Source organism: Cupressus sempervirens, chromosome 9, assembly GCF_028749045.1.
Source record: "Cupressus sempervirens isolate cs-2001-9-10 chromosome 9, ASM2874904v1, whole genome shotgun sequence".
Lineage (NCBI taxonomy): Eukaryota > Viridiplantae > Streptophyta > Pinopsida > Cupressales > Cupressaceae > Cupressus > Cupressus sempervirens.
The window spans coordinates 760,193,993-760,221,712 of record NC_143126.1 but is presented as its reverse complement, the minus strand read 5'-3'; the positions used below and the strand labels follow the sequence as shown (position 1 = coordinate 760,221,712).

The following is a 27,720-nucleotide window of genomic DNA, read 5'->3' as shown; positions in this document are numbered from 1 at the left end:
TATAGCTCCAAGTGCATAACAGCCTTTCAGATTCCAGGTCAATGGAGACATTCGTGAATGAAGAAAATAATTATTCTTAAGGTCTTTCTATTCACAATTACTCAGAGATAAAGTCTTCAACTAAAGCATAGTATACAGAAATTGTCATTGCATAACCAGAAGTTTGAAAGCATATCATCTCACTGAGGCAAAAACAATTTTTTGCAACATTCTAATGTACAGAATAGGTTGCACAAAATATCTACACGTAATAGATCATACCCACCTCAATAAGGCTAATATGTGGAATATTCAAGGCTACAGCAGGACCCCTGCAATTCTTTCTAAGAAATGAATACCCTACATCAATTGCAAATTTCTTTAGAAATGATGATGACTTCCTCGCCTTGATATATGAGTGACCTAATATGTAAGCAATTCCTGCATCCTTTGCCTCAATTAATTCCGATAGCTCCTCCATTACTGAGGGATCTATCGCAGGATTCCTAGGCACTTCAAATCTTATTTGACGTCGCCTCTCTGATCGAGGGGACTCTATCTCATACATTGTCTGAAGAGATTGTAAAGTTGGAGATTTACTGCTAAGAAAACTGCCCACGTCACTATTTTGATCTGAAACCACCATCCTCACAGCAGATCTAACTGGAGTGCTAATTACTGCCATCCTTCCATCCAATGACTCGCAGCTTGAAGAGTGTGATCCTTCTGCTTCCATCTGAATGAACTCAGCAATACTGAGAATAAGACGATTCTCAAAATCATTGTCATCTTTCTGAACATCCTTGTATCCATACCTCACAATGCATCTATACATGCGGTATACTTTTGGACCAATGCGGCCAATAAGATAGCGTTCTTCATGAGGGACATAAGGAACAGGCACTGATTTTATGCACACAAACACAAGTACCTGATGAAATGCAGGGAGATTTGTTACAAAATGTGAGAATATGGCAGGAACCCCTGTAACGAGTTCAGTATAGATCAGACCAATCCCAGGAACACGAACAATTCCAAGGCTTGGCCCGAGTGTAAGAATCCATTTCATAGAAACTTTGTTCTGCAAGTCAAACATATATTTTCTTCTTGTACCATAATGCCATACATACATGATTACCATAAAAACCATTGCCAAAACAAGAGGAGCCCAACCTCCCTGGGGCACTTTTGTGAAAGAGGCTGATAAGTAAACTCCTTCAGTCGATCCAAAAAACAGAAGAAAACCCATAGCCAGTATAACGCTTTTTCGCCACACAATGACTATAACAAGTGTCATAAGGCATGTTGTCACAAACATAACAGTAATAGCCGCAATGCCTGTGAAGCAAAACATAAATTTGAAAACATGAGCCCCAAAAATATGCACCAAAATCCCCACCATGCAAATAATATGATGAATTTAACAAGTAGCCTGAGGCACTCTGTTACAAATATTATGATGACAGAAATGCTTCAAGCAAAAGAGAGAACTATTTAAATTTTAAAACTTGAACCTAGATAAATATGCTCAATCTTGTTAACCACCAAGGACAGAAAGTGGGGATGAAATTCCCAACACATACCATAAGCATTGCCAATAATGGTTGTGTCCTGGAATCCTATTGTGACAGCCAAGCAGAGAATCATGAGAATCCAGTTTATTTCTGGTATGTAGATTTGTCCATTAATATGCCTTGAAGTATGAACAATTTTAACACGTGGGAAGCAACCCAAAGCATGGCATTGTTTGACAATAGAAAATGTTGCCGAAATAACAGCTTGGCTCCCAACAATTGCAGCAAGAGTGGCTACCACAAACACAGGCCAAAAAACATGCTCTGCAAAACAATATTGCAATAGTATCTTCAAAAACACATATTTAAATGAATTGTAGAGGCGAAATCCATACTAACAAAAATATGAATATTTAAGAAATTTAAATATATTAATTGTTAAATTGTATACGAGAAATCCATGCTTAAAAAATATGAATATTTATAAAACTAGATATCTCTAATTCGTACCAGGGATGGATTCATAAAAACTTTCGATAACCATATTCTTGGAAAGAAAAGCAGCTTGTCCCAAATAAGATAATATCAAACAAGGATAGACAAATCCTGCAAAGGCAATCTACATGAAAAGGGATAGAACATTTAGAATGATGTGAGTCGCTCATAAGCATTTTCAAGGAATGCATTTTCAGAAATTGCACAGACCCGGATTGACAAAGGAGTGAAGTGTCCAAGATCTGCAAACATGGCTTCTGTACCTGTAGCAAGAGCAGAACCAGGTGATTTAACACTATATTCATGACAAAAACATTTAATTAATTGGCTTCTTCTTCTAGTCATGTTAAATTTGACTATAAAGTGACAAAAATGCCTTCTAGGAAGACATAATACATTCTCCACAAACCTGTAATTGAAAGAAGTATCCCTCCAAGAGCCATCCAGCCATCTTTACCAGTCCGCCTAAAGAACTTGTATACATAATAAGGAGAGAAAGCACGCAATATGCTAGGATTCCAATGAACAACATTATATATGCCCACGGCACTGATGCACAACAGCCAAGCGATCACAATAGGAGCAAACAGAAAGGCTACCTTCTGGGTACCAAAATGCTGCAGAGCAAACAAACCAACCAATATGATGCAGGAAAGCAGCACCACCTCCTCTGCAATAGAATATAAATTCAAAAACATTAAAAGTTATACTAATAATTAATAAACAATTTGTATAAAAGACTAAACAGGTCCCTTTGTAAGCATCAGATTTAACTTTATGGATCATTTCTCATACAAAATGTTTCTATTGATAAAAAGATTTTATCAAAGCATCCCAGCTAGGCAATATAGCCAGTCTCCTTCACCATAATAACTTGGTGTTTTCATTGTGTGAAAGTATGATGTTTTCATCAGCATTCGACTGAGTAGTTTTAAGTCAAATTCATTGACTTATGTTTCAGCAAGAGCATGAATGATCTACTTAGCAATTTGCAACCAGATAATGCTCACAAGAGGGATGCATCAGTACTTCCTGGAAGGTTACCAATCTCAATATTACTCCAACTCTCTCAACATAGAGTTTCTCCAGAGGTCAAATCCACTTAGCAAATGAGGTAAAAAGTGAAGTAGGCATAAAGCGAAGTGAGCTTGACATTAGAGAAAACTTCATGGTTAAGCACGCACGAGTTTTAATAGTACTAGAAAGGTGACCTGCCACAAAATCCTGATGCTTCCCTCATATGCACACTCCTAGGAGCAATAAATACTAACGTGAACATTCATGCTCGTGAGAGACAGGTTCATGTGAACCACCACTCATGAAATATGAATCGATGAATTTGACTAGAAGACTACACAGTTGAATCCTGATAAAAGTATCATAACTTAATGAAAAGATTAAGTCATTGACACTACAAATTTTTCTGATGCCTTTCACTTTAACTCAAATCTCAAGTTGCACTATTCCAGGGCAGCAATAAATTTTACCAGACGTCTCAAATACAGATAATTTAATTTTGCATCTTTACAAGTCTAAGTTATCTGTGTTCTTAGCATAAAATATAGTATGATCATTGCCAAATATTTTCTGTTACCCGAATGATAGTAATCCACAGTGCCAATTCATTGACCAGTACTTGCACAATGCATATGCTAACAACATAAGGGATAGTTTGACTAAATTACTATCTCTCTTGCATATTTTATGATGTTCAGTGAATATTTTTATTGGTTTTTGAGAAGTGGAATAAAATCTAATTTAAATTAATTACCTCGCACTACAATCAATATTCCATGGGGACACATCCCCAGGGGTCTGCTTGACATCCCGTACAACCAAAAGACTTCGGAACATTATAAAGGCATCCTCTTCTAAAAATTGTACAACCTGTTCCATTTCCTGAATAAATATTTTAAAAGGTATAGGTATCTTTGTAGGGACAAAGCTTATCATTGAAAATGTGGCACATTCACTATAAAGTTTCAGCTGTTCTTAGTTTGCTTAAGGTATTAAATAACCATCCCCCTGCTCACCCTCTACTGTCACCAAATTTGGGGAAAATATTGCTGTCCACAAAACCCCATTCCTTGCATCCCACAGGAAACTTAGAGAAACACTGTAAACATAATATTTCTGTTAATCTTGGTGACCTTGATCTCTTATCCAAATTGATAGAAATTCTCGTTGGCCCAATGCATTTATGCTCTGACCACCAAGAAATAGAGACAAACTTTCAAACCAATATGATCAATAAATGAAAGGGCCTATCAATTACCAAAAATTAAGCTAGGAAATATACATTATTTTAAATTTATTATATCAAATAAGTCTAGAATTGGAATCACCTAAATTTTGGTACAATGCACAGTTGCGATTGGTAAGATTTGCATCTATTTCAAGTCCAGCATCTGGAAGAACATAATGCCCAATAATTTCCATGCTTGATTGATCAAGTCAAATATATAACAAATTTTGTTGAGTTTGATCGTGCTCAGGGCCATAAATTTGCCTCTAATGGCCTTAATAAATCTCTAAAATTGAATCTACTTTCTTCTTTTTTACTTCTCCTGAACACTTTGAATATGCAATAATAGAGATTTCCAGTTGTAGCAAGCATAGCATTTATGTTAATTGGTGGCCTTGATCTCTAATCCATAATGATAGAAATCTAATAGGGCCATGCATTTATGCTCTGACCAACAAGTATAAGGGAGATACACTTTCGAACAAATATGATAAATAAATGAAAGGGCCTGGCAAATAACAAAAATCAGTAGCAGAACTGGTAATTTAAGCTGGAAAATATATATTAATTTATAACATCAAAGAAGTTTAACATTGTAATCACCTGAATTTTAGTATGAAGCATTTGAGACTTGCATTTAATTTAAATCCAGCATTTGGATGAACATAATGTCCAATTATTTCCATTCTTGAATAACCCAAAAATGTAACCATCCAGAAGTAAATATATCTGTAGCATCCCTGAGTTTGACCATGCTCAGGGTTGTCCAATTTGCTCTGATTCCCTTACTAGAATCCCTAGAATTGAATCTCTTTTCTTCTTTCAGTTTCTACTTAACACTTTGAATAAGGGTATTTTCAAGGTACTTACCAAATTTAAAGTAATCTGTATCCCAGAAAATCCCAGGTTCCTACAGAAACAATAATTACTCATTTGCCACTTTTTTTGTCACATTTGAACTTAAATGTCTCACTGGTATGGTTTCTAGAAAGGAATAGACTTCAGGACAGGTTTACTCTCAGTTTTTGCGGAAATTAGACATCTCTATCATAATTTAATGCACAGGAAATTTCAAATCTTCCTAAGAGCTCCTTTTGCATAAGCCAAAACTAGAGCTGATGATGCATATATTTTAGCAGGAGAGGATTGAGGAGAAGATGAGACAAATACTACACATTTGGACAGTCTGCTGATTTTATAGCTAGAATGAATGGGTCAGGTTTGTGTTCAAGCTCGGGTTTGTGTCAGGATACTGGGATTCAGTACGCACTACAGTGGAATAAATTGTGGTTTGGGTTCACAAATTCAAAGGAACTGTAGAAAAACTATATGTACACAGCAATGGAACAGCAATCCAAAAGTATAAAAGGAATTTTATTACGCAGGTTTGAAAGGGGGGAAATACAAGTTAAAATACTCTAGATATAATTAAATTTACTATGATTTTGTAGCTTTGGTTTTATATTTTACAGCTTGCTTCTGCACTCACTGTGTGATGTTAATACTTTGATTTATATTAAATGTATTCAGATGGAAACAGAGCATATAAAAGCAGGGTTGTCCTTCAGTGGACTTGGAAATAAGAAAATGAAAGAATCACAAATGCTGCTTTTGACTTTGAGTGCTAAAATCGCACATCAATGGAAGATGTCACTATTCTCAGTATTTAAATGGGAATACCGATATCAGCCAATCAATTGATGGTCAATAAATAAAAAATTATTGACCTCCACAAGAATGTAGTTCTTTTACCATGTTGCAATACACAATAATGACAAGACTTTTAAAACAGAAGCTACTATTGACTTATATGAACCAAAAAACACTCCTGTGAAAAATTAGTCGATGCAAAATGAATATTGATCTTATTTCTAAATTGAAGGGAAGCGAACAATTTAACCACAATCAATTCTATCATAGTATTCACAAAATGGAATCTAGTTACTTAGATTTTCCGAAGGAATCTAATTGTTTCAAAAATTAAGGAAATTCAAGAAACTTTTGAAAAATTGCTGAATAACATATACATCTCTAATCATATGATACAATGATTATTTGGACAAATCAAAATTCATATTTGTAGTCAATACATGCATTGATTTATATTGTTTTGTAACTAGTTATGTAATATTTAAGTAAACTTAATTTTAACTTTAATTTCCTAACAATGTATCCTTTGAACCTCCAATGGATGCAAGTGTTAGTGAATATACCATAACCATTATGCCCACTACCAACTTTACTTTCAAGTTTAGTTGGTTTATGCAAATGGCATCAAATCATTTAAGCCCATTAATAACTGTTGGATGATTTGGAATCAAGATAAATGTATTCCAAATAAATACTGCAATGTGAAATACGTCGAGGAATTGTCTGAATTCTATACTACAATTAAAGGCTTGCTGGCAGCATTGTTACATATGTTCAAATCCTATACAGAAATCGTACAAACTTAAACCTCAAAACAAATAAAGACAACTAAGAAAGAGGACAACAAGAGAGATTAAGAAAGGCCTCATCCAGTCATAATTCCGCACTTCTTCAAACAGACCTCTATATTCTTCTTATTCCTGGAACAATTTCTAATACCTATGACATGTCAGATTCATGTTGAAAGGTGAAGAAGAAGGCAAAGATAGCCAAGTTTCTCCAATGAAACACAAACTTGTGGGGGATCACCATATGTTCTTTCTTCCACTGCTGCTCAAATGGGTCTCTTTTAATTCTTTTTGTTGCTAGAACCACTATGAGTTCCCATGGTGAAGATAGTTGATATTCATGCTGGAAGATGATGCATGAGATAGATGGTTTCTCAAATCCACTTGTCCCTTTGATGGTGTAAATCTTATGCTATTCTATCACTGTATATTAATGCAATTCTGTTTGTAGTCCAGGTATTGAAGATACTACATATGGTAAGGCTTATATCAAATCATTCACCCATTAACCTATCCCACCTGTTGTTCTGAGGTTGTAAATGTAACGTCCACATTTCAAAAAGGGATTTGATAATAAAATAAGATATAAAAAATATGTAATATCATTAAATTTAATGATATGGCATTAAATGAAAGGTTGTGACTCCCTCAAAAATAAGATATAAATGAGAGAACATTTCCTTGGGAGGAGATATACTAGGAAGAAAAAAAAGCAATGGTGAATATGAATCAAGGAAGGATTAACAGCAAGGAATGGGAAGAAAATAAAGAAGTGGCTATTTCAAAGGGCAGAAATTATAAAAGGTTTTACCCTTTCAGCAGAATGTAATTGTAAAAGACTGTGACTCTGTCAAAGGACAGATGCGATTAAAAGGTGTGACTTCTCCCTCAAAATGGGAGATATAAAAAGAACATTCAAATTGAGGACATGGAAGAGAGATCGATTTGGAAAAAAATTTATTGTTCTGAAAAGGCAGCAACAGTGGGTGGTGACCCAATTCTTATGAAGGTGGTCACCCTTTCACCAATGAAGGAGAAATCATTGCAAGCATTCAAGGATCCCTTATCAATCGTCACTCACCAATACGTCAAATCAGCACTCACCCAATCATCACTCATCACTCTATGTTACCAATATATCAAATCATCAAATCAAAGGAAATCATTCAATCATTCAACAAACAGTTAAGAATAAAGGAATCAAGAAAACAGACAAACAACCAATCCTTCCATCAATTCAATCAGCCTAAAATTAATATTTCAAACATCAATAATTCGAGCATGAACTATTCTATCATCAAATCATTCAAATATTAATCATTAAAGCATCAATTATTTAAGTATCATTTAAGCACTGACTTATGAATCCTTCAAGAAATTATGATAAAGAGAAATCAAGCAATCAGTGATACTCTAGAAAACTCCTTGAGCAATCAATTTTAAATTTAAGGAAGTGTCTTGTAAATAAATGGCCCCTTTCCACAAGAGATGAATGTATGCTCCACAACTCATGCTCTTATAAAGTATGCCACACTGAGATGAAATGGGTGATCAGCCTTCCATGCTCATGGACCAAGAGATGAAATGGATGGTCCATCTTCTATGCTCTTAGATTTGATCAAGGGGGATGCCCCCCTTCAAAGTGGACTGGGAGTTAATGGGCCCCTTACATACTCTCGCCAATATTGAGGATGACCCACCTTAATATTGTTATTTGCAATTATTTCTAAGAATTTCACAATATAATTTGCTATGAGGAGCATGCTATGATGTATTTATCCTAATAAAAATGATGATATGATAACACTTACTTGTGGCTTGCTTACACAAGCATGAGAAACAACATCAACAAATGTGGGAATGTGTCTTCAAAATCCTCCATCTTTGCCACGTGTGAATGCAATTCTGCTAGGTGGAAGCTTCGGTGTTGTAAACAAGAGAAGATAGCAAGGCAACATCAAACAGCTTGGAAGCAAAGGAAGATTGATCATAAACCCTAAGATATGCTTGGAATCACCTCCAGTGTTGCACTCTTTATAAAATGGTGTGGTTTCGAATGCCCTAGTAGGTAGATCATAGAATGGTCGATCAGAAGCTGTGGAAAAAGGGTAAGTATTAGTTCGCTCTCCTATAAGTCACCGAGGAAATTCCCACATTAGATTACATTACATGGCTTGGCCCAGAACTATTCCAACACTGAAGCCAATAGAAAGATGGGTAGATGTGGGCACCCTTTTGGAAGTCGGGAAAGAATTTTTCTTTGGAAAATTGGACTTGAAAGAAAAAATTCATGTGTACCTAGATCAAGATAGGGAAACCTTCGAGGATCTAGAGATAATCATAGAAAACAAAAAATGCCCACACAACATCAAAATTAGTCAAAGGGAGGTTGGAGGTTGTTGCATTATGGTAAAGGTATTGAAACAAGGCTACTCCCCAAGGTGCTAGGGAGCCCCAACAACCTTAGAGAAACTCAAAATGCCTCTAAATGAATAAAGAACCTTGAGCCAGTGGCAAGCCCTTAATAGGTTGCAAAAGAAATACTTAACAAAGGTGAATTCATGTGCTCAAGGCAAAGATGGAGCAATGGTCTTATGGTGATAGCAAAAACAAGGGAGATTTCCACAAACACAAGCTTTCTCTAACCCTTGTTCCTTAGAGAAAATGTGCTGGCAATCTAATTGATGCTAGGGATAGCCTAGCTCAACCTACGTTGGTCCAACTCAAGGAAGCTCCCTAGTCTCAACAAATCCTATTAAAGTGTCACAACAGATAAATGTGGTCATTAATCACTTTTCGAGCTAGGATCAATTGAAGTCTTGTTTTCAATTATATTGCAAAAATGATACACAAGTTTCTCTTTGTTGGGGACTTAGAAGCTTTGATCTTCACTTCAAAAGTTCAATGCTTCCCTACTTTGGCTCAAACCATTTTTTGATCCATCTACAGATTTTGGTGGAGATGTACATAGCAAGGTACTCTCTCCCTTTGAGCTTAAAAACATGTGAATGAAAGATCAAGATTATTCAAGTCGGTAGATGGTTGGTGGAAGGAAGAATAGCCCAATGGCTACAAGATCTTATGTTTCGTCACCAAGCTCAAACTTTCGAAGCAACGAATTTGAACATTGGAATCTAAATCATTTTAAAAACATAATCAACACCAAGGAGAAGATTGACAGAGGATATGAAGGATATCACTAGAGAAACAGTAAAATTTTTCTTCAAACTTATAAACAACCTAGAAGGTTCATACCTTCGAGCATTGCATAGGTTGATTGTCACATCCCCTCTTAAGTTAATGGGACCAAATACAAAATGCTAAATGAGAATGTTGGTAAACGTATTGTTCTTTTTTCTTTTTCTTTTTAACTCTTGGTTGCCCAAAATGTTTGTCTTCTTGGAGTTGAGAGATGAGCACTTGAACATCTGCAACAGTGGGATCTTTAGTAATAGGCATTTCGGAGATGCTTGCTAATGGGGTGACCAGTTGCCTGATGAAGCCATTCAGTTCTTGTATTTTTGCCTTCATCCGGAGCTTTGACAACTTAAGGCTCTCCAGCTATCCTTCAATCACTTCATTTGTTGACTTCCATAAGCCAACTTTGGTATCATGTCTGGCCTCCCCAAGATCCACTGAATGCAGAGAAAAATCATCAGTAGACATATCCTCAATCCTTCCCTCCTTGGTAGGCTTTGTTATCTCCATTGTTAGATGCCCTGTTTCTGGATCTTGTCCGAGAATGGACAATGTCTTTTGCTTCTTAACCTTACTCAATGTTGATCCGGAGCTAATAGCAAGAGATAAGGTATCCTTGTTGGGGACGACTCCATCTTTCCTTTTTCTCTTCCTGTCTAGAGTATCCTCCAACCACGAATCTGTGCTTATCACTTTGGAGACCGTTCCAAGTGATTCTATGCTAAACATCTTTCTCCAAATCGGAGTGATAGCTTTCACAGTCGAAGAGAAGGGATTCTTTAGGGCATGTGAAATGAGCTTCGAAGAATCTTGGCCTTTCTCTGCGTCCGAAGTCTTCTTTGTCGCCTCATCAGATTCAATGGATTCGCTATCACTACTTCCTCCATCTCCTAAATCCACTACCTGCACTTGAGGACTACTCGATTGGAGAAGTGCAGCACTTGTAGATGGAACTGGACTACCATGAGGTGAGGGGACTGGAGTAGCTACAGTATCTTTAGGATCTTCTGCTTTCTTCTTCTCGGCTTTCTTCTTCTCGGCTTCTTATTTATTTAAATAGCTCATGCAAGTCCCAGTGATGGTGATGCTCCTGTGTCTAATTATTTTCTGACAATGCTTCCACCCCTTCGACATGTTTCCTGTAAGAAAATTCTCCGCAGTTAAATCATATTATCAAGGAGGTAGATAATCGTAAAGGAACATGAATTTCCTAGAGGGTGCCTTATAGAACATGACGATATATCTTCCGGTCATCAGAACAGAGTTTCCAAACTCTAGAAACTTGGTCGCTGTGTACACGGGGCCATGGAGGAAATACAAGATCGTTTGAGTGTTGTCAAGGATTTGGCCAGAGAGCATTCTAAATGGCTCTTGAGATATCCTAATCTACATGTCCATAGGCATGAACAACTAATTCCAATCATTGTAGCCGATAAGGCCTATAAGACAAAAGCAGAAAAGGGAAAGAAGGCGAAGTGATTCATATTCTGCCTCTTTCATATTTTGTTGTAATCATTGTAATAGACAAACTGGCTCCTTGCCATTTGTCATTTTTTGAGGAGATGAACCGATTGAACTTCTTTTGTAACGGTCATCTCGGAACCCTATATGTATTGTATTGAAAGATTAATAAAAGGTTGACGAATTTTGGTGTGAAATACTTGATGTTGCAGAGTCAATTGAATGGTATTTTATGTCAATTATTTTCTATTCCATATTGTTAGTTGTTAATTGTTTGTTTTCTCTTTTATCTGAATTAAAACAAGGAACGAACAAAGCTTCATTCCCCTGTTTTGAGGCAGCAAACTGAATGTGATAAGTATTGTCATCATAGGTTCAAGGGAGATCCCTTAGATGTTTTCTTCTAGTTAATCTTTCTTTCTCCATATTTAGTTTTTCACTGAATCAGTTGGCATTAATTGTTACGCAATATTGAATCTTTAAGTCTTATGAGTTCATAAGATGTGTGAGTTCATAAACTTAATTTATCCTCTGAAATCTTATCTTGCCTGAGTTAGATCTTGTATAGGTTTGGCTTGGTTTACCTCTCCTATTCTTGGGTTAAGAACATACCTGCTTTTTAGATTTAGGAACAAACATATTTCATTGCAAATTTGCAATAGGGAGATGTACCTAATAATTCAAAGGAAAGTTAGTCTTCTTAGAAGCAACTTTCTAACTGTTGTAACCATACATTGTTCATAAAATCTTGGCACCCAAGAGTTAAATTAAAAAAAGGAACAATGTTTACCAATAGAGACATTCTCCATTCAAGATGTTAAGGAGGCTCTTTTCCAAATGCACCCTAATGCATCTCTTGGTTTTTTGTTTTTCAAACTTGGGCACCTCCTCTCTATGCTATCACTACTTCTACTTCAGTGTTTTTATTGTTTTCCTTTATTACCAGCCCAATGCATTCTTTTCTCACATCATTCCTTGACAAATAACACCTTACACATTTCTTGGTTGTTGGGCAAGGTTGTGGAATGTTATTTTACACCTGCCAAATGCATTTGCTTGGAACTTACAACTTAAACAATTCTATTTGAGCATAATCTGTAACCATTGTATTTCATGGAACATCTCTTTAACAAAGTGTGTTGTCTATAATTCCACATTTTACAAACACGTCTTCCATAGCAATTGCCCTTCAACATCTAACCAAAAAAATTCTCTTGATCCTTTTTGTTTTAATGGATGCGATGGCCATACCATTTCCAAATCTGATGTAATGTCCCCATTGGTTGCCAACATCAGAATTTCAGGGATTAGCCTAATATTGGATCCTCATACGCTAATGAGGATGGTTAGAGGGTCTTCTGAGGATTGATTCATCTCCAACATTCAGCGATTTATGGATTTGACCTTCGTTCGATGTCATTTGGACTCCATTTGCCATACTTAATATTTATAGTAAGTCAAGGGTAATAGAGATGGACCCTTTCTATTTTTAGAAATTGTATTTGGTCACATAGGGAATTGTGGGGAGAGATTCCTATTTTAGACGGTATGGCAATCAGACAAGTATTTCAAGAGATATTAAAGTTCAAGTGACTTAAAGTGATTTATTTAAATATTTTAATGTTATAAAGTTATAAAGTAACTTAAGTGACTAAAAGACGAAATTGGCTTTTAATCCCATATTGCCTAGTTTGTGTCTTCCCCCATATCAAAGTTATAAAAGCGTGGAGCTACATCGGGATTGACACCACGAATATATGTTATTTTACAAATCTTAAAGGTTTCTTAAATATGATTGGATATTTCCCAAGGACGAAAGCCCTTGAGGAAAAGAGTGAGACTAGACGCAAACCTAGTATCTCATATTGTGTTTTCAGAATTGAGATTCAAACTGATATTGAGCTACAGGAAGTTTAAGTTCCACAGCAGGAAGGAGAGCAGGAGACTGAAATCTACACCGAGTTCTTGCATGTATAGAACATTGTCCAGCAGTATTGAGCTTGTTTGGTAGGCAAGGTTGGCAGACGCTCATAGTTGAGAGGTAAATACAGCAGTTAAATTCATTTACAGTGGCATTGATTCACATCACAGACTGGGAGCAGCTTGAAATGTATATGACATTGTCTGATCATTTGGAGTTTGGACGGCAAACAGAATGGATTGTCATACTAGCTAAGATAGTGTTGGCAGACTTTGTGTGAGCCAAGTTCCATATTATCCAAAGTCTTCTCTGTCATATCATTTGGAGTTTGGACGGCAAACAGAATAGATTGTCATACTAGCTAAGATAGTGTTGGCAGACTTTGTGTGAGCCAAGTTCCATATTATCCAAAGTCTTCTCTGTCTACGTTCTACTAGCAGTGCAACGGCAATAGCTTTGCACGTGACAGTGAGCAGCAGCAGACAAGCACTCCAAGCTTTACCATGGGTACACTTCACATGCGTCACCTTCAGTGCAGCAATAGCGGATAGGAGTGGACATTCAGAACAGCAGGCAGATTGATTACGGCAGCCACATTTTCATTTGCAGGGAGGTCACAGGCCAAGGACGTGACACTAAGTCTGAACTGTGTGGACGTGAGAGTGACTGGGCGTTGGCACTACCAAAACTGAAGTCTTTAAAGCATGCCTTGGACACCCAACTAGCTGCGATTGTTATCAGGTTCCCTTTTATCATTTGTTTGTGCTTGTATACTTGTGTAGTAATGTAAACCAAATTGAATACGTTGGACTTCATTCAGAGCTTACTCCTTCATGATTTAAAAAGATAAATTGTGTATGTGATCTGCTGTTGAAGGATAGTATAAATTCAGGACTGTTATTTCCGATACTTTCACATTATTTGCAAGTCCCTTTTGCCATATTTCTGCATTTTCTAGAGTTGAATTTACTGGCAGCAGTATCAAAGTTTCAGATCTGGGTTACATGCCAACTGCTTGACAAAATATCCTTAGTGGAGATTTAATTATTTTGATCATTTTAAGCCCAGATCATTACATCTGCTAGGAGAACGGTGGTATTTATTTCAACAAATCCATGTTGTACATGCTGCAATGAAACCACATTTCTTAGAGGCAAACAGATCACAGGCTTTTCTCTGCTTGCACACATTGTACTGATGACACTATTTTAGAATGCATATTGATCACTTCCAGTTTGAATAATATGTCCGTGAACTTGTCTTCCATGTTCTGAAACTGAAAAGATTGATAAGCAATTAAATTATTATCAAAAGTAAATTGATCTGTTTTTCCGCTTTCTAATGCTAAACATACCCTGTAATCATGGAATTTCGAGAAACCATATTTTCACGAGTGTTATATTGAACAGTTTACCGTCTCATAGTATGCCTTTAAAGTGTCATAAAGAGGTCACTAATGCCTTAGAGCTAAGGTGTGAATGATACTCCACAGAGCTTGAATAAGAGATGCCAAGACCAAGCCAAAACAAAACAAAACAAATGGGAAACATTTTTAGGGGTGCTGATTGCTTGTCAGCCTGGATGCTCTTGACCAAGGGCCCACTCTGAGGTGTGATATAATTGGAGGAAACAATAAGTGCCCATGGTTAGGAAATTACATATTAAGCATAGATAGAAATCATGTCTTATCTATCATTCATAATTCAAGGTGCCAAAATAATGATGTATATATTGTGAATTGGTTTAGAAAATTATATGCATTTAAATAAATGGCCATTATCTCATTCATATAATTTTCATAATTGGTACAGCTACCAAAAAAATATCATAATTAGTACATTGAGTGTAGCGTGCATATCTTGAATCCTTCCATTTTTGTATATTGATTGTGCTCAAGAATTGAATGTATAAGAGCTTACAAAATAGATTATCTATTGCATCTAATTGCAAAAATCTTTAAAAGGAAAAAAAATTGTCTTGGGAAAACAAGGAGCCTTCTTTGACAATTGAGCACAAGTATTTCAGATTTTTCTGGTAGGATTGGCAAATATTCTACTTCTATTCTTGTGGATTGTCAACAATTTGCAAATTAAAACCCTGAATTCCTGTGGAGATTCAACGTTATTTGGGAGAAAAAATAACTCTAAGAATTAAACCAGGCCATCTATACCATATTGCCTGGATGAAGCAAACATGCATAAGATTTTTGAAACCAAAACGAAGCATGCAAGTCAAGTAAAGAGGCCATACCACTTGTCATAATTTTAAGCAGAAGAATTTACTTACTATCATTAAGCTTTGTAGTGCGTACTTGGAGCCCTGACATTGATGAAAGAACTGCAAATAGATATCCGAGATTAAAATAGCTAACAATTTAATTATTTTAATTTGTCACCCTTATTTTCTTTAATTTAATTGTCCTAATATGTTTGATGGCTGGCAAAAGTGGGGCCATTCCACATTTTCATACCAATTTATGCTTCTCAGAGATGTGCAGAGTAAGAAAATAGTTGACTTCAAAAAAAATTATCATACCAGATATTGCAGGTGTCAGAACACCGTCTCCTATCACCATGCAAGTGCCTACCAAAACCACAATAAGTAAACCTGTACGCATTTTTTTATGCTTTTCAAAAAACTTTTTCAATGTAGGTGTTCCTGAACTCTGAGCTGCCTGCCCAAACTTATGATATGTGGAGACCTCCTCATCGGCTGCTTGCTGATTTGGAAGCAAACTCAACTTCGCATGTCTACAAAGAAGTGAATATAATGCAAATGTCCCTCCTTTTCAAAAGAAAAAGGTAATGTATTTAGTTCTACTGGTAAAATTGATATTAGCTTGGCACATTTAGTAATGCAAAGAAAAGTATTATTCTGTTACCTTCCCCATTGTCATCTGCACTCAAAACAATGACAACATACTTAATTAAAGGAATCAAAGTGAACGTCCAAAAGATAGTTGAAAAGACCCCAAATACTGTCTCTTCATCCATATACCCATGCAACTTCCCTTTAAAGATACTTTTGTAGACATAAAGTGGAGATGTGCTTAAATCACCATAAACCACCCCAAAGCTTTGGTAAGCCAAGAGCAAAACTGATTTGTAGTAACTCTTCCATGAAACCTGTCAGATACTATCTTGGCTCAGACAATAGAGTCAAATTAAGACTCAATATAATGCCACAGAAATTACAATTGAAAATAATACAGAGAAAATGTGCATGATTATTAACTAATACAGCGAAATGCTAATAAAGAAATAAAAAAATATCATGTACGTGTAAGTTCAAAAGCTCAACATCATCATCATCAATATATAAGTTTAATAACTCAACGCTATTATCAATCTTTAAGTTCAAAAACTCAAGATTGTCATCAATATATAAGTTCAATAACAACTAAAAGCAACAAAATCACTTGATAGTGAGAATGATTACTCAATGCCACACAGCTTATATTTAAATCAATGTAAAATTTAAATGGACAGAATGGATACGAGCACTTGTACCTTATAGGAGGTTTAAGGGATAGCCAATAGGATATTAGAGATAAAACTAGATGGAGTTTAACATTGAATAATTAGCTATATAATATAGCCTTTGGGATTGATACAAGGTTGATTGGAGACAAGTATGGCTATCTTCCAAAATACTTGGAAATGCCATTTTTAATATGATTAACCAGGTGCAAAATTCTCCGAGGCAGGAGACACATCGTATTCTTCGACATGCATCCCAAGGGGTTGGGAAACGTGTCTCCATGCAACTATGGATTAACATAAATAGTGGAGAAGTGAGGTAGAGTGCAAAGAAATTGAGAGAGAAGATTAAAAATTGTTCTTGAAGGCCTAGCAATAGTTGCATGTATATATAATTATTATAATGTTCATATTTTAAATATATGGTAAGTATATATAATACTATCATATCCGCTATTATAATATATTAATAAAATATTAAAATTTAATATATAATAATAAAGTCATATAATATATACAAGTACAAATATATGATAATTATTTATTATTAAAGTAGTATTGTAATATATAGCTTAGAAAGGTTATTTAAGTCATTTTGTTAGTTTTTAGTAGCTTTCTATTCTATAAATCACTAAGTTATTACCTAGTATCTTTTTATTTTGTCTTTAGTTCTCAAGTGTTTATGGAAAGATCTTCTGTAATTTCTTATATAAGGAGTATTCTTCTCCTTTATTCAATACGAAATTCAATTATCATTTCAATAATTATTTTTAAGATTATAATATCTATTAATATAATATAATATAATATAGAATTTTAGTAAATTAATAAAATAGATAATATAATTATCTTATATTAATATAATCTATTTATTAATATTATAATACACGTGTAACAATTATATACTATATTTTATTTAATATTAAGTTATTATTATAATATCTTTTTTATTATAGTATTATTAAATTTTAATATCATCTTATATTACTTGTTCATACTTTTTGTCTTATTATTATGGCACACAAGGAACAAATTCGCAGAACGAAGCACAGTAGGAACGAAAAGCAAAACCACAAGGATCAGCAAAGGGGGCAGCTCAAACTGGCAGATGGGTAGACAAAGCATACAGAGAAATACCGATAAGGATATTCAAGCTCAAGCAAACAGAGGAATGGAGTTTTAGGCACCACAACCAGGTCTGAACTTTTTAGCTGGGTTAAACAGAATTCCACTAGGGCAAAGGCACACATCAGGCAAAATGGGAGAAAGAAAGAAATGGTGGGCAGAGCGACCCATCAACATTTTATTCAAGACTCTAGCAACCAAATGAACCAAAGTCATTCTGAAATGGATGGAGGAACTTGGGGAAGCAACACCATTTTAACACCTTTAGATTCACAAGGGAACAGAAGGCACCTAGGATTGCCCTTCCTGACAATTTTAATCAGAATTGTGGGCAACAAAGACAATTTGCAGATTTATTTCACTGAGATGGAATAAGGAATCAAGGGTTTTGATGATTTTGGCAAGACAACTGAAGCAGGGCGGAAGCTTCCAGCAATTGGAGAACTATGGATCATTTCAATTGGAAGCCGGTGAGAGGGGTCCAAACAAGCAGACATTGGAAGGGAAAAGGAAAACTATATCTAGAAATGGGTTCCCAGCATAAATCGACCAATCCACAAGGTGAGACTCAAAACCCTAACAAACCCCTAGCTAAGTGTATTTGTATTTTCATAGAGGGAAATCAAATGGAAAATTCAATATCATGATTGGAAGATGTAGGGATGTTTATTAAATGGGGGGAGGATGACAAGCATTTGGTAGAATTGGGAACAATTAGGAACTGGTCACATAAAAATTGGGGGAAGAATGTTTTGCTTTGTGCTCTGCCAAATGGTTACCCTTAGTAGAATTTCCATCCAACATTGAAAGCTGGAGTGTAATGAATAGTGGACCTTAACTAACTGGTGGCACTGGAATTTTCATGAAAGAATGGAGCCCAAATTTTGATCCATGGAATCAAGAGATTGAAGCTAGGCCAGTATGGATTTGCTTATACAATCTCCCTGTAGAGTCTTGGGAGGACATTCTTGCTAACACTGGGACAAAACTTGGACCTTTCATCCAGGTGGCTAGAAAAATGCAGGACAAAAAATTTGGGTCTTATGCCACAGTGTGCCCCATCCTCCCCTTTCACAAGAAAACAAAACTCATACTAATCTGGGTGTATAGAGACAGAAGATAAAAAGGGAAGATTAAACAGTCTTATGTCCCACATGTAAATCAAGAAGCCATGGACAACTAGAATGTTGGGTTATCATGATGGCTCTAAAGTAGACTCCTGTGAAATAAGATCGTAATAGAGTTCAGAAAGAAAGAGGCAACATTTCTCCATTGAGGAACCTTCCAACTAGAGTGAGCAACTGCTAATGGCAAAAGAAAAGTAGAAAAAAACACACACAACAGATAAAGCCTCTAATCAATATCCTACAAGGAACAAAAATGGAAACTCCAGGAAGGAGACAGAGGTCTTGTACAAGGAGAAATACATATTGAATCTCACTTTAAGATTGGAACTTTTGAGTCTTCAGCAAGATTATGATAGGAGAGGAGTGTAGGCAGGGGAGATCACAGAGAGAAAAAAACAACTTGGCAGAAGAAGGAATGGTGGCAAATACGGAGCTGGAAGAACCATCAGAATAAGATGCACTATTAACAGAATGCCCTAATGGTGAAAAATAGGATACCACTTCTCTTAAAACTCTAGAGGGAGAATCTAACCATGAAACAGATGTACACATCGATTCAAAAGCAGAAGAAGAGGAGTCTTGAAGATGAAGGGGAGATCCTGGCAAAAGAAGAGCATTGAACAATCTCAATCCGAGATGGAAAAACCAAATATAAAACCTAACTCAGAGTAGAACAAAGTAAAATCGGAAATGACTGCTAATGCAAAGGGGCAGAGCAAATTGAGATCAAGGAAGGAGATTCTCCTTTTTTTGTAATGCTGTGAAACTCGTAACATGAATTGTTTGAGGCATCAATACCCCTAACAAATGGTGCCTGGTCAAGCACCATTGACCAATGTAAAGCTGATCTAGTCATTTTGAAAGAGACAAAATGGAGTAAGGATGAAAGCACTATTAGAATGAGCACATGGAGAAAATGGAATGGCCCTTTTGTGGAATCAATAGGGGCTTCGGGAGGTCTTGGCATGGTCTGGAATCTCTAACAATATCATGCATTTTGGAAGAGGAAAATCAGAATTGGCTGTTTATGAGACGTAAGCTTTTGCAGAAGAATAATGGTTTCTTTCTTGTCAATGTATACATAATACAACCATTGGAAAAGAGACACGTGGCATCATATCACAAATTGAGAGGCCTTGGAAGAGAAAAGAACAATTGGCAGGGACTTTAATAATTAAATTCAACACTAAGCAATTCTATGAAATGGGGTGGACTCCACAATCTCTCTCAGGTTCAATTGGACATTCAAGCTTCGCAAATAAATATAGGTTGAGATATGTAAACCAAGAATTGCATTTACACTAGGATAAGCTGGTTTTACAAGAATTTCTGAAAGACTGGACCAATTTTTTTTCTCTATGGTAATTGGGACAGCCAACCAGACACACAAGAGGCTACCATTCTGCCTTACCCAGGGTCTAATCATTTTCCAGTGCAGCTAATCATAAGCCCTGAGGACCCCCTAGTTGAAAGTCCATTCAAATTTGAATGTGTGCAGCTTAGAGACCCAAATTTATATGATTTGGTTAAAAGTTGGTGGAATGAAGTCAATATATGAAATCAATTTGAACTCTATCAGCTCCACAAGAGGTTAAGTCACATCAAGAACAAACTCAATATCTGAAAGGGTGAGCATTTCAAGAACAAAGACAGCGAAAAAAGATCAAGCTATCCTAAATGAAGCAATGATTGAAAAAAGCATGAGCACAGGTGACTATGAAGTAGAAAACTGTATACACGGGAATTAAAAGAACTAATGGCTAGGAAGGAATGCTATTGGCGCCTAAAATCAAGAAAACTCTGATTGGCAGATGGAGACAGAAACACTAAATACTTTCACAAAAGAGCAGTTGTCAATAGGAATAGGAAGAGGATAGTTGAAATCAAATAAGACAGGACTGTTACAGTCCTTGGAGGAAGTAAATCGGGAGACAATCAAATATTTTGAAGCAATTCTGAACAAAGAAACTCATGAGCACTGACTAGAAAGAGATTGCAATTGGAAAATATACAACATTGATCAAAGATTTAGAAAATGTCCAACTTTACAAAGAAATCTCAAAGGAAGAGGTTAGGAAATCTAACTTCCAGCCAACCTTGATAAGGCCCCAGGGTCTGGCAGCTTTCCACCCAGTTTTTTTCAGCACTTTTGGGAGAGTGTTAGTGAAGAACTATATAGGACTGCTCAGAAATCCAAAAAGAAAGCCACTACGCTTGGTGCTCTGAACGACTAAAAAGAGATTGCAATTGGAAAATATACAACATTGATCAAAGATTTAGAAAATGTCCAACTTTACAAAGAAATCTCAAAGGAAGAGGGTAGGAGATCTAATTTTCAGCCAACCTTGATAAGGCCCCAGGGTCGGGCAGCTTTCCACCCAGTTTTTTTCAGCACTTTTGGAAAAGTGTTAGTGAAGATCTATATGGGGCTGCTCAGGGATCCAAAAAAAAAACCACTACGCTTGGTGCTCTGAACCACACCTTGCTTGCTCTAATCCCTGAGAAAAAAGATGCTCAAAGCATGAATGAGTTCAAACCAATTGCTCTTTGTAATACTATCTATATAGTATAAAATAATCAAAAAGATCATAGCTATTAGACGAAAAGGGGTGCTCAAGGATGTCATATCAGAGGAACAGAGCAGCTTCTCCCCTAGGGGCTCAATTATAGACAGCACAATTGTTGCACATAAAGCAATACACTTAACAAGGAAAGCCAGAGCAGCAAGTATGATGATAAAAATTGATATTCTAAAGGCCTATGATCTAGTTGACAATCAAGTTTTAGCAAATGGCTAAAAGTTTGGCTTCAATGCCAAGTGCATAGACTGGATCATTAGCTGAATTAATGCCCCAAAACTCTTGTTTTTGTGAACAGTGCCTCACGAGATTCTTTGCCCCCTCAAGGAATAAGATTGGGTGATCCTCTTTTACCCTTCCTTTCCATTATAATGGCTAAGGCTTTAGGAAGGAGCATTACTCATCTGAGAGCTGCAGGTCAATGGAACAGGATAAGTTTCTCTGGGCCTAAACCTAATGACAAATTAGCAGTTTGTTGACGATACCATGATCTTTGATATTGTCAGTGGGTCTGAAGCAAGAGTTATTGAATCACTCCTAGATAATATTGCAAGGCTTTGAATCAGAGCATCAGCTAGAGAAATTCATAAGCATTTTCCTAAACACTCAACCGAGATTGCAAAGAGATATTGCCAGAATTTTAGATCTGAGAGTAGCAAAATTCCTAGGAAGATTTCTGGAGATGCCACTCTGTGTGGAGATCAATAAAAAATGTCACTAGGAAAATTTGCTAAACGGCTGCAAGAATAAGATGAAATGTGGAAAGCAAGATGGCTCATGTTAGGAGGAAGAATCGTAATCTTGAAACCAGTCTTATCTAAGTCTATACGTCCTACATGCAAATTCCAAAGGCAATGGAGGAAATACTAATTCAAATTATGGGGTATTTTTTTGAAGTGGGACAAAGGATCATCGAAAATTCCCACTCATTTCTTGGGATAAGATATGTATGCTGCAAGAAGTCGGTGGCACAAGAATCAGACAGTTGAGTATAATGAATTTAGCCACGGGTGCAAGTTAGTCTAGAACTTATATACTAAAGGGTGAAAATCCTCAGAGGAAAGTAGTTAAATTTAGACTAGCCCATTTATATCCTAACCACAAGAAATCTACCAAGGCATCAGCATTTTGGAATTACATCCTAGAGTGCAAAGACATAATCAAAAAGCATAAAACATAGGAAGTCATAAATGGAAGGAGTGCTCCCTTTGGTTGGATTCATGGGAAGGGTATCAACCATTGAAAAAAACAAAATTTAGAGTGTTATAAAAATGAGGCCACTCAAGAATGGAGAAGCAAAGTCAACTTTGGGGAGTAGAATATTTAAAATGGATACTTGCAATGGAACTAATACTTGTTTGAGAATCCAAATGTCCCCAAGGAGAAAAAAGAAGCCCCACAAGACGCCCTAAACAACAAAAGCTTCTCACCATCCAATGAGATTGATGTATGTTTAGGCAATTCGGCAACTCAAGAGTACAAGGTGAGAGTTGGAAACGAGGTGAAAGAGGTGACCCTAGCTAAGCAAAATTGGCCAACCAAATTAGTGTAGGGCAAACATAAGTTTGCCTAAGGCAATGGTCTTTGCATAATTACTTATTCAAAGAAGAAATTTGATCCACGATAGACACAGAAAACTTAATATCCTAGAACCCAAAAGATGGAACTTGTGCAAGTCAAAGGAGAAAGATGATCACTTATTATTGGCTTGCCCATACATTGAAGCGTGATGGTAATATTTCATGGCAAAGTTGGACATCCAAAGTTTAGTCCCACAAGACCTCAAAGCTTGGTTTGGTATGTGGCCTAGGAAGGCCAATAAAGGATTATTTGGTAGTCTAAAATCCTCCCCTTTACCATAGTGTATGAGTTGTGGCAGGAGTGAAAACGTTGAGTCTTCCAAGCCAAATCCATTGATTAAGGGTATTCCACTTAACAACACAACACACACACAATAAAATATAGAAACAAACAAAAAATTGCAAGAACCCAACAACCGCAAGTACAAGAAATTTGCTTCTATTATATGTTATGAAATGACATTACAACAATCAGAAATATGACATGTTGTAGCGACATGGGCATTTTAATTACAATGATCTTCAAGCCAAAGCTACCATATACACCATCAGAATTGCCCCAGATAACACTATTGACCCTTTTTATAAAGGGGGAATCAATTGCCCAAGAAGGTTCTAGAAATTCTAGACCCTAATTTTGAGGTTGATCGTCTCTAAAATTCTATTATTTATCTTTTCTTACATTGGAAAATGCCCCTAACAACTTTTGGAACTTGGATGAATTTTTGAAGGAATTTTACTTTCCTATTCTAAGTAGTGCAACTTTTAAACACCTTAACTCTTTGCATGTTGACCAAATTGATTATTATAGCCCCATTTAGGAAATGTCATGTAATACTCTACAAGCTTGAGAGGTAAAGCGCCACTCACACCAAGGTTTGACCATTTTTGGGAGCCTCTACAACCTTCAAAACTGAGTTCACAATTTTTGTACCCCTCTGCTAAAACCAAAAAGTTTCAATATCTTCAAAACCTGACTTGAGCTTGCAATGAAACTTTACTAGCTGGCTGATAACTAGAGTGAAACTCCAAGGAAGGAATTAGAACATTCTAAGCTCAAGCAGACAACTTACTAAAAATAGTAAAATTTCCAAAAATAAGAACTCTACACAAAGATAGTCCCTTATTGGAAAAAAAAGGCTATTTTTTGGGTGTTGCAAGATTGTTCTTACACCCCAGATGCTCTTGCATCAAACACCCGAGGTAATTTGAGAAGTGACCTTGTCACTATTCAACTACTTAGAGGAAAACCAAGGCAGTTAAATCCTCCTTTGATAGCCATGATTAAACTTCAATAGGTCTTTTGTTCCACTTGACCAAACACTCCTCATATTTTTTGTTTCTTATGCCTCTGCCAACATGACTATCCAACATGTCCTCTAACTACTTTAGAGTTGCAGTAGGTGTTGTAATATCTCATTGTGCTCCTATTATCTCATCCTCAACACACACTTCATGATACTCTGTCAAATCAAAAATATTAAAAACTAGTGAAATATTGAGTTCATTAGGTAACTCTACTTTTAAGCATTTCCTAAATCATGCTTCTTCAATATTTTGCATGGTCCAAATTTCTTTATTTTCAGCTTATTGTATGTCCCTAGTGGAAATCTTTCCTTTCTCAAATGAACTATGACTTCATCTCCAATTTGGAACAACTTATGCGTCTTTTCTCATCTACCTTAGTCTTGTATTGTGTATTCATTTTGTAAATATGCTTCCTCACCTCCTCATGTAAATTCTTGAAGTGTTCTGCAAAGTCTTCAACTTTGACACTACTTGCCTCTCCTTTCTCCAAAATCCTTAATTCTAAAGCATTTCTGGGAATACTTGTTGGCAATATGGTCAGATAGATGTATTGAGTGTTGTCATTTATGGAAACATATATTCAGCATTTCATTTATGCATTTAGAGATAGAAAACTGCCTAAGTGTTAGACAGTTTGCAGCAGCACAGAGAACAGAATGTGATGTGTACGGACAACGCATTGCGAGTTGGCTTATGTGCAGTTAAGGAAAGCTCTATGATAGTGTCATGATGACATATACCAATGAGCAGGTGTGTACGAACAATACAGTGCGAGATGTGATTGAAATACCAATACAAGTATTTAACAGAGCAGAGCAGAGCATAGCAGAGAATTGGATTGTACGACTTGAAGAATTATTTTGGTAAGAAAATTATTGCTTAGTCATGATGAGCCGACTATGTGTATATTATTCAATTAATTATTTCATATTATGCCAAGCGTGCGAAAGCATGAAGACCGACTAAGCAATGAATTATGAATATGAGAGGTATAAGTAAAGATCTTATCTAGCGAAGATAAGTGTGCGATGTATGATGAACTGTGCGACATATATATGATATATGCGAGATTTGTGATTGATAATATGTAAACTAAATCTGATGTATGATCAGAGCAAGTGCGAAATACAGCAAACAGAAAGTATTGTATGTATATCTTTTCCTGTGAAGAACTAAATTGTATAATTGCATGTTAGGGCAATGGGCTCTTCTTGCATACATTGTGTTTGATCCACCAACTCCTAACAAAGTTGAGGCTTCTAACAAGGACTCGAGACACTATATGTACTTCATAGACAAGGTCAATATCCTTAACAAAATCCTATTGTTTACTAAATCATCTAGTGGGTATCATCCCCACCAAGGTTTTTCCTTGGCTAGGGTTTCCCTAGTTAACAAATAATGGTGTTATGAGTTCTCTATGTGCATGGTTATATTTACTGTTCAGCATTGTTGGTTTACTTTCATATGCAAGTTTTAAACTAATTAACAATATTTTGTTGTGGGCAAAAGTTTGTAGAATACTGATTCAAGCCCCCCCCCCCCCCCCCTCAAGTTTATCTATTTCTAACACTACTTCAATATGCTATCTGGAATGGTGATTTATCGGTGCTCCTATTCCCAGAATTTGTACGCAAATTATGCCCGTGGTAAAATCAAATCTCATCCCTTTGGCTTATATCCAACCAAGCACCACAACAGATTCCCCAAACTCCTATTCACCACTTATGTTTGCCCCTCAGTCTGTGGAAGGTGTTTTGAGCTAAACTTCAAATGTCTTTAACATCTTTCATAGTGTTCTCCAAAAGCACCCAGCAAACTTGGTGTTTCGATTTGAAATTGTGCTCTTTGGTAGACCATGTAGTCTCACCACCTCCCTAAAAAATAATTTTGCCACATGAATAACATCATTAGTCTTCTTACAAGGAATGAAATGTGTCATCATTGCAGACTTGTCTACCACCACAAAAAAGGATTCATGCCCTCTCTAAGTCCTTGGTAAACCAAGAACACTATCCATACTAATATCCTCCCACGGCTTCTCAAGTACAAGTAATGGCTGATATAACCTTGATATTTTGTTTAGAACTTTTTTCATCTAACATATTCTACAACTTTGAACAAACTTCTTAACATCTTGATGCACCTTTGGCCAATAATAATGCTCACCAACCAAATTGTCTAGTCAATCCTCCACTATGCTTCTGCTTTATTGGGTTCTCCCTCATGAAACTCTTCGGAATGCACAATTGATTGCCTCTGAATAACATACCATCCCAAATTATAAAGTCCAACCATCTTGTCCTATCCAAAGTTACGGGTTATGTACAAGATCTCCAAGCCACTCCAAAATCAAGATCTTCACGGGACAAACTCTTCCGTTATCAAATTGTCATTGTCTCCCTAGCAACCAATGACAAACATCCATAGGCATCATGATAGTTTTCAAATTTGAACTTTACCAAACATTTTTCACTGACCAAAGCCTTATGATCCTTCTACAACCAAGCACTCTGGTAGGAATTTGAATACTTCCTTCTCTCTAACTTCAAATTATTAACCATTTCCTCTAAAACAAGGTTATCAATACTACCATCATCTATGATCGCATTGCATACCTTACCAATACACTTGCAGCTTGTGCAAAACAAGTTCTTCCTTTATTTAGGTTTGTTCTAATCATTCAACAAGTCTCTTCTAGTAATGAGGACCTCACCTCTTTCGATATCTTCATAATATGAAGACTCAAAATTCTCATCTACATGTGTAATTCATGTATTTCCTTCTGGTCTTTTGTTTATCCTTCCTTGATGTTGGGGACACCAATAATCCTAATGCCCCCCTTCTCTGCAATGGAAACATGTCCCACGCAAACCTCCTCTTTATGGACCTTGCCCTCTTCTTCTTCCTCTCTGATCTTGGTTATTTTGATTGGATGATAGGAATTATTTCCCCTCTGATTCTAACCACTAATAGAGTCAGTATTCTTCTTTTGGTCTTCATTTCAACTTCTATAAGACCGCCCACTAGGCTTTCCACCATGACCTCTTCCACTTTGTCCACTCTCAAACTTCTTGTTTAATTTTTCTTCTACCTTCAAAGAAAATTGATATGCTTTTTCAATGGTGGTCATTCTTACCATTATCAAGTCTTGGATCTCAGCCTTAAGTTTGCAATGGGAAAACTTCTCCTTGTTGGCTTCTCAACACTTGTTCTAATGAGGTCTTGATAGAAATCTTCTATATATTCTTGGAAAGATCTTCCAGCTTAC

At 36.2% G+C, this 27,720-nt stretch overlaps 1 protein-coding gene across 2 annotated transcripts in view; it reads right to left on the bottom strand.

Moving 5' to 3' along the window:
- Positions 1-58: 58 nt before the first annotated feature.
- The window catches only part of LOC149540900 (potassium transporter 7-like), a 48,677-nt gene continuing 21,015 nt past the window's right edge, over positions 59-27,720 (bottom strand). The window contains exons 3-10 of one of the 2 annotated variants that reach the window (XM_089801964.1): positions 16,133-16,376; positions 15,787-16,035; positions 15,538-15,588; positions 2,398-2,658; positions 2,199-2,251; positions 2,004-2,112; positions 1,563-1,817; positions 59-1,317 (exon numbers count right to left, since the gene is read on the bottom strand). In XM_089801964.1, the coding sequence (XP_089658090.1) occupies positions 242-1,317; positions 1,563-1,817; positions 2,004-2,112; positions 2,199-2,251; positions 2,398-2,658; positions 15,538-15,588; positions 15,787-16,035; positions 16,133-16,376 (2,298 nt within the window). In that variant the 3' untranslated portion in view covers positions 59-241. The remainder of the gene's footprint in view (positions 1,318-1,562; positions 1,818-2,003; positions 2,113-2,198; positions 2,252-2,397; positions 2,659-15,537; positions 15,589-15,786; positions 16,036-16,132; positions 16,377-27,720) is intronic. The other variant, XM_089801965.1, reaches the window with a different exon arrangement.